At 29.6% G+C, this 6,532-nt stretch overlaps 1 protein-coding gene across 1 annotated transcript; it reads left to right on the top strand.

The window, feature by feature from the left end:
• Positions 1-1,134: 1,134 nt before the first annotated feature.
• LOC110265011 (uncharacterized) lies at positions 1,135-2,756 on the top strand. The gene is made up of 3 exons (XM_088486692.1): positions 1,135-1,495; positions 1,575-2,567; positions 2,659-2,756. Exons 1-3 carry the CDS (start codon positions 1,135-1,137, stop codon positions 2,754-2,756), a joined length of 1,452 nt encoding a protein of 483 aa, XP_088342818.1.
• Positions 2,757-6,532: the final 3,776 nt, after the last annotated feature.

The raw sequence follows: 6,532 nt of genomic DNA, 5'->3' as shown, positions 1-6,532 counted from the left end.
AACATTTATCTATATTTTGTCTTTTCAATAATGTATATTTATTGCCTCCAAAATTTTTTAGTTATCTTCAATACTTCGGAAAAATAAATAATTTTTTTAATTTTTTGAATAATAGATACATAAAAATAAATATTTAAATTAATTAAATAATAATAAATAAATAAAAACAAAAACTGAATTTTAAAAAACAAATAATATTTTTTTTTATATTGGGTCCAACAAAACCAAATGGATACCGCCAGCAATGTTGTTGTCTAATGTCCATTGCCTTCTTTGGTCCACCACCTTTCACTTCTCCTTCCAACTTGTCATGTCACTCCATCTTTCTTTCTTACTTCTCATTCTTTTTAATTTGTTAAAATCCTGAACTAATGTTAGTTATTCAACTTCCATCAATCTTCAATCAGAATAATTATTAGTATTAGGTAACTTTACCATCAACAATAAGGCTCATTTTTTTAGTTATTGTAAAAAACCTGGTGTAATGCCTCAATATTGGAAGTGAGGGTATTTTGTAAAACTATTGGCGGTGGGACAATTCGCACTCTGCGAATTGTCAGGAGCAGAATCTGCCTGCCACAGTCTTGAGGACAATACGCAAAGGGCGGATTGTAATTTTATAATATTTAAGGGACAATACACAGTCTGCGTATTGTGTTTTTTAATATTAAAGGGACAATACACAGTCTGCGTATTGTCAATACACAGACTGCGTATTGTCAATCCACAGACTGCGAATTGCAAAAACACAAATTGCGTATTGTTAATCCACAAATTGCGTATTGTATTTTCGTAAATAAAAAATTATAATTGAAGAACTATAAAAGGAGGAACGGTATTAGGTTGATTGAGTGTGAGAGTGTTTTATTTTTTTGAGAATGTAAGAGTATAAAAATGGAGAGAGGTATTAGTTTGAAAATGTATTATAATGGTCAAATCTTTCCCCAAACATCTGAGTGTGTGAGTTTTGTTTGTGAGAATCCACGTGATATTGTTATTCCTTTTGCAATAACATACGAGGAATTTAAGAGTATACTTTGTCAATGTGGTGATAATCAAGTATTAAAGAGAGTCGTTAATATTTTTTATAGACAGCCTGTTTTAGTGTTCGGTGGTTTCGTTCAGTTTCAAATGATGAATGTGGTTGACGAAGGAAGTATGCAAGGAATGTTTTCGATCTACCAACAAACACGGGCACAAGTGTCTATTCTCGAATTGTATGTTGAGTTTGAAGAATTAGTTGAGGTTGATTTACCGGAGGCTAACATCGACTGGACTGTTTATAATAGTGAAAGCAAAGAGGAATTTGAGGGCACCTACCAAATTGTTGGTCCAACTGAAGAAGTGGGTGAAGATGATATAATAGTTGAGTCTAACGTAGCAGATGTGGCAAATGCACTGGCGAGCCAATATCCATCTAGAGAACCTTCTTTCATGCATGCCTTGGATGTAGACGCTATGAATGCACCAGAATTTCTTGAATATATCAATTCAAGTAAGCAGTTATTATTATTATTATTATTATTGAATTGTAAAGCAATAGTTAGAATTATTTGTTGTTGTTATTGCTGTAGATCCTGTTGTTGTTTCGGACGGTGAATTTGTTGTTGGCATGGAATTCAGTTCTAGAGAGACTGTTATTGCAGCAATTAAAGATTATACCATTCGCAGAGGAGTGGATTACCGGGTGTGTGAATCTGAGCCAACGACTTTTTATGCTAAGTGTGTACAATACGGAACAAGTTGCGATTGGCTTATTAGAGCTAGTCTTATTAAGAGAAAGTTTTGTTGGGTTGTAAGGCGATACAATGGTAGTCACACATGCACTAGAACTAGAATTTCTCAAGATCATGCCAAGCTAAATTCAGACATGATTGCAGAGGTGATAAAGCCATTGGTTGAAGCTGATCCATCTTTGAAAGTGAAATCAATAATTGCTGAAGTGCAGTCAAAATTCAATTATACGACGAGTTACCGCAAAGCATGGCTCGCGAAGCAAAAGGCAATTGCAAACCTTTTTGGTGGTTGGGAAGCTTCTTATGAAGCTTTGCCGTCGTGGTTTGAAGCAATGGTACAAAAAGATCCATCAGCAGCAGTCGAGATTGAAACTGCACCAGCATACCAAGGGGATGAGGTAGTCCATGATGTAAGGATACTGACGCGGGTATTTTGGAGCTTTTATCCTTGCATCAGAGCATTTAGGAGCTGCAAGCCAATCGTACAGGTGGATGGGACACATCTGTACGGAAAATATAAAGGAGCTCTACTAGTTGCAGTTTCTCAAGATGGCAATGGCAATATTGTGCCTCTTGCATTTGCCGTTGTTGAGGGTGAGACTTCTGATGCATGGCACTTCTTTCTTACTCATTTACGCACACATGTGGTGACTCGAGATGGTGTTGGGCTTATCTCTGATCGTCACAACTCTATTACCTCAGCAATAGCTCGTAGTAATGGATCATGGGAACCTCCAAGAGCTATCCGAATGTTTTGTGTTAGGCACATAGCATCCAACTTTTTGAAGAATTTCAAGGCACCGTATTTACAGAAGCTGATAGTCAATATGGGTACGTAGATTATTGTGAAACTAAGGCGTATTTGTTTTTACAAGGCATATAGCATCCATTTTATTGATTTTGTTTTGTTGGTTATTTACAGGCTATTGTAGGACTGTGCATGAATTTAATGTGCAGTATGCAAGATTGCGTGAACGTGGTGAGGCTTACACGCGATGGCTTGATAATTCATACATTTAAATCATATATTCGAACAATGCATACTAAATAATTCATAGTAACATGTTATATTAACATTAGTAACATTACCTGCACGCAAGCGGAAAGCTTGGTTGCGATCGCACAGGTGCTAGGAACGGTAACCGTTCCCAAGCCCATACACAAAGCAGCGCCAATGGACCATCCACATCTTTACAATTATAACGTGATGCCCGACATAGTGTCCTATATAAATGTGCCAGGCAAGCTGAACCCCAACTAAAGTCCCTAATCTCAGCAAAATTACGGAGCAGAGGCAAGAACTTCCAGTGGATTGTCATTCCGGACTTGTCACAAAATAAATTTGTGCCGAACAACAATAATATATGAATCTTAACGTACATTTGCCTGCCCAAGGCGGTATCCAACTGCATGCGCCGCTTTAGGGTGCGGAGCCATGCAAGTTTGACACCGCTTCCTTTGTGATCAGCTGCAGTAGGTATTGTCGCAAATTGTATCATGAATTCATTTTCGAGGCTACTACTACTGCTATCTGTGAATCCTGACACTGGTAAACCATCCGTGGGGAGTCCAAAAATCATTGCAACATCTTCCAAGGTAATCGTGCATTCACCGTATGGAAGGTGGAATGTGTGAGTTTCCGGGCGCCATCTTTCAATCAAGGCATTGATAAGTGCATTGTGCAAAGTCAGTTTTCCTAGTATCTGAGATATGTGATAAAATCCACTATCCCGTAACTCGATTTCAACTCGGGGATCATACACATCTTGGTGGAGATATCTTGATCCCAAATCTCTTGAATTCTGAAACAAAATAAGAAATATAATGAGTATCAAAAACAAAAACAACAACAACAACAATAAGAACAATAATAATAACAATAATAATAATAAATGAACAAAGATAAAAAATAATTACATATGGTGGACGATCCAGATATTCAACAATATGATCTTCAGGACGCATAATGTCACGAACCATATTCTACGTTTATTTTTTCCTGAAAAAAATATATTATATAAACTTTATTAGTCTGAATTTAAATATTCATATTTAAATTAAATTTGAATTTAAAAAATTAACTCTTATTTAAATTTATTATATTTAGATATTTATAAAAAATATCAAATATCTGTAACATATTTAAATTATATTTAAATTAAAAAATATTTTAAATCAAACTTAAATATATATTTAAATACATATTAAATTAACAATTAAAAATATTTTTAATTTTAAATATATATTATGACTATAAATATATTCAAATTCAAAGTTAGATATATAGTTAAATTCGAAACATGTTTAATTTATATCTAAATTTAAATTATTAATATATATTTACTCAATTTTAAATAAATACCGAAAACCAACCAAAATGTAATTAACGACATTTTTTGGACTGTATTTTATTTCAAAAAATTTATAATTTTAAATTATAAATATGTATTTTCATACTTTTAAATTTTATTCAAATTTAAATTTAAATATTTAATTAAAACCAAAATATATTTAAAGTCAAATTTTAAGGTAGATTTAAATATAGATTTAAATTTCAAATATATTCAAATTCAAATTTAAATTTATAATCAAAACCAACGTAAACTTAAAGTCAAATTTAAATACATATTTAAATTTAAAATATATTTAAATTTAAATTTAATTTTATAAACAAAGCTAAAATATAGTAACGTCAAATTTACTTATATACATAAATTCAAAATATATTTAAATTCAAATATTAATATAAAATTAAAACTGAAACATATTTAAATATTTATTTAAATTTAAACTTTCTAACATATAAATTAAATTCACAATTATATTTTATTTTCTGATTTAAATAGACTAACTAAAATATTATATTTAAATTTAAAATATATTTAATTAGTATTAATTACTAATTAACATCATCATCATTCATCTAAATATATAATAAAGGTATAATTTTTATTTATATATTTTTTTAACTACTAATAAATAAATACTATTTAATTTAAATAATAACTATATATATTATTATCACATTATCTTTATTCCAAATAAAAGAAACACACAGTTAATCTACTAATTATATTAATAATATTTAAATAACTTACTTGTTAAAACTTGAAGAAACAATAAATTTGGCAAATGAAGACCAAGTCTCTGCAGGAGGAAGCATGGACGGATAGAACTGAAGAAGTATTAAAGAGTAGAAGGAAAGGAACGTTTGAAACTGTGGTTGTCTCTGAAAATGTTTGCGAATTGGAGAAGCTTGTGTATATTGACAAGAGAGAGAGACAGTCAAACATCACCTTATTCACGGGCTTGCAGTTCTTTGACGCGTGTCGACCATGCACGCAATACGGATTTTGCGTATTGTAGGGGAATACGCACTTTGCGTATTGTGCTTCCCAAGGAACGCGCCCCCAGACCCTTGTTAAACACCATTTTCTCTAATATTCTCGTAAATCTCACTCTCTCCATCAATAATGAAATAAAAAATCCTCAACAATAATAGTTATAATTCACCAAGCCAGAAAGTACTAGTACTTTCTATCATATAGACATAACATAATAGAACAAGTACATATAAAATAAGGATAAAATATTTTAATATAAAATAAAAATTAGTATTTTTTTTTTACTAAAATGAGTCAATTAGGTAAATATTTACATATAGACCTATTTTTTTTTTTTTTAACTTTCAAAAAGAAAATGTATATTGATACTTGCTGAAACCTAACACAATTTGCAAGTTGTGAAAAATAACTATTGGCTAAATTCTAGAAGGAAAATTAATTTTTTTAAAGTCATTTCGCAAGTTAATTACAAGAAACTTTCTATTGATCTTTTATGCTTTTGCAAGTTGAAAAATTTTGTTGTCACTGCAGAATTCTCGCTAATTATTTTTTACATAATCCTAAATGTGATGTAATTCTCGTATATTATTGGCTAATAGGTGGATGTAATACATACACACATATTGAATTGAAAAGTGGTTAAATGAAAAATCGTGAATCGTAATTAAAAAAAAAATATTGTGCACACAAATCGTGAATGACGATTTGAAAAGAATTTTGTCATCATGCAATCTTGTATCACAATTTTATTCTTTCTAAAATTCTCTTATAGTCTTATTTTTAATCTATATGAAATTGTGAATTACGATTTCTTTTCAATTTAACTACCCCAAATATTTATGTATTTAACTAAAATAACTCAACATTAACACAACATGCGTTTTTTTATCTAATATAAAAAAATTGGGGGATGTTCTCGTAAAGACACAGAAAACGTCTTTTTTTAAAGATATTTTTTAATAATTAAAATTTAATACATATAATCACTTAAATTATATTATTTTTGTTAAAATTAGGTCAGACAAATTAGTTTAACCGAAAAATAGTGAATCAAATTTTGAATCTGTCTAAATTAATATTATTTTTTATAAAAAATGATTTAAATACTCTTATTATATATATTAATTTTGAGAATTCTAAATTCTAGCCATTTTCTTTTCTATCGTTATAGAGTTAGAATTTAAAGTTTTCAAAACTAATATATATATATATATATATATATATATATATATATATATAATTGTATTAATTTTTTATAAAAAATATTAATTTATACTGATTTAAAATTTAATTTATTAATTTTTTTGCTAAACTGATTTGTCCAGTCTAATTTTAATAAAAATAATACAATTTAATTGATTATATGTGTTAAATTTTAATTTTTAAAAAAAGACGTTTTTGACATTTTTATCTAAGTGGCTCCCTAAAAAATTAGCCGTAAATTTTACCAAT

Source organism: Arachis ipaensis, chromosome B5 (assembly GCF_059453495.1).
Source record: "Arachis ipaensis isolate K30076 ecotype BB chromosome B5, ASM5945349v1, whole genome shotgun sequence".
Lineage (NCBI taxonomy): Eukaryota > Viridiplantae > Streptophyta > Magnoliopsida > Fabales > Fabaceae > Arachis > Arachis ipaensis.
Note: the sequence above shows the minus strand (reverse complement) of the source record. Positions and strands in the feature narration are given on the sequence as shown.

Excerpts from the sequence above, each read along its gene's own strand:
- LOC110265011 (XM_088486692.1), top strand. The coding sequence starts at position 1,135 with ATGAATGTGGTTGACGAAGGAAGTATGCAAGGAATGTTTTCGATCTAC. Across the intron at positions 1,496-1,574 it reads TCTTGAATATATCAATTCAA|ATCCTGTTGTTGTTTCGGAC; the intron begins GTAAGCAGTTAT and ends TTATTGCTGTAG. Across the intron at positions 2,568-2,658 it reads GAAGCTGATAGTCAATATGG|GCTATTGTAGGACTGTGCAT; the intron begins GTACGTAGATTA and ends GGTTATTTACAG.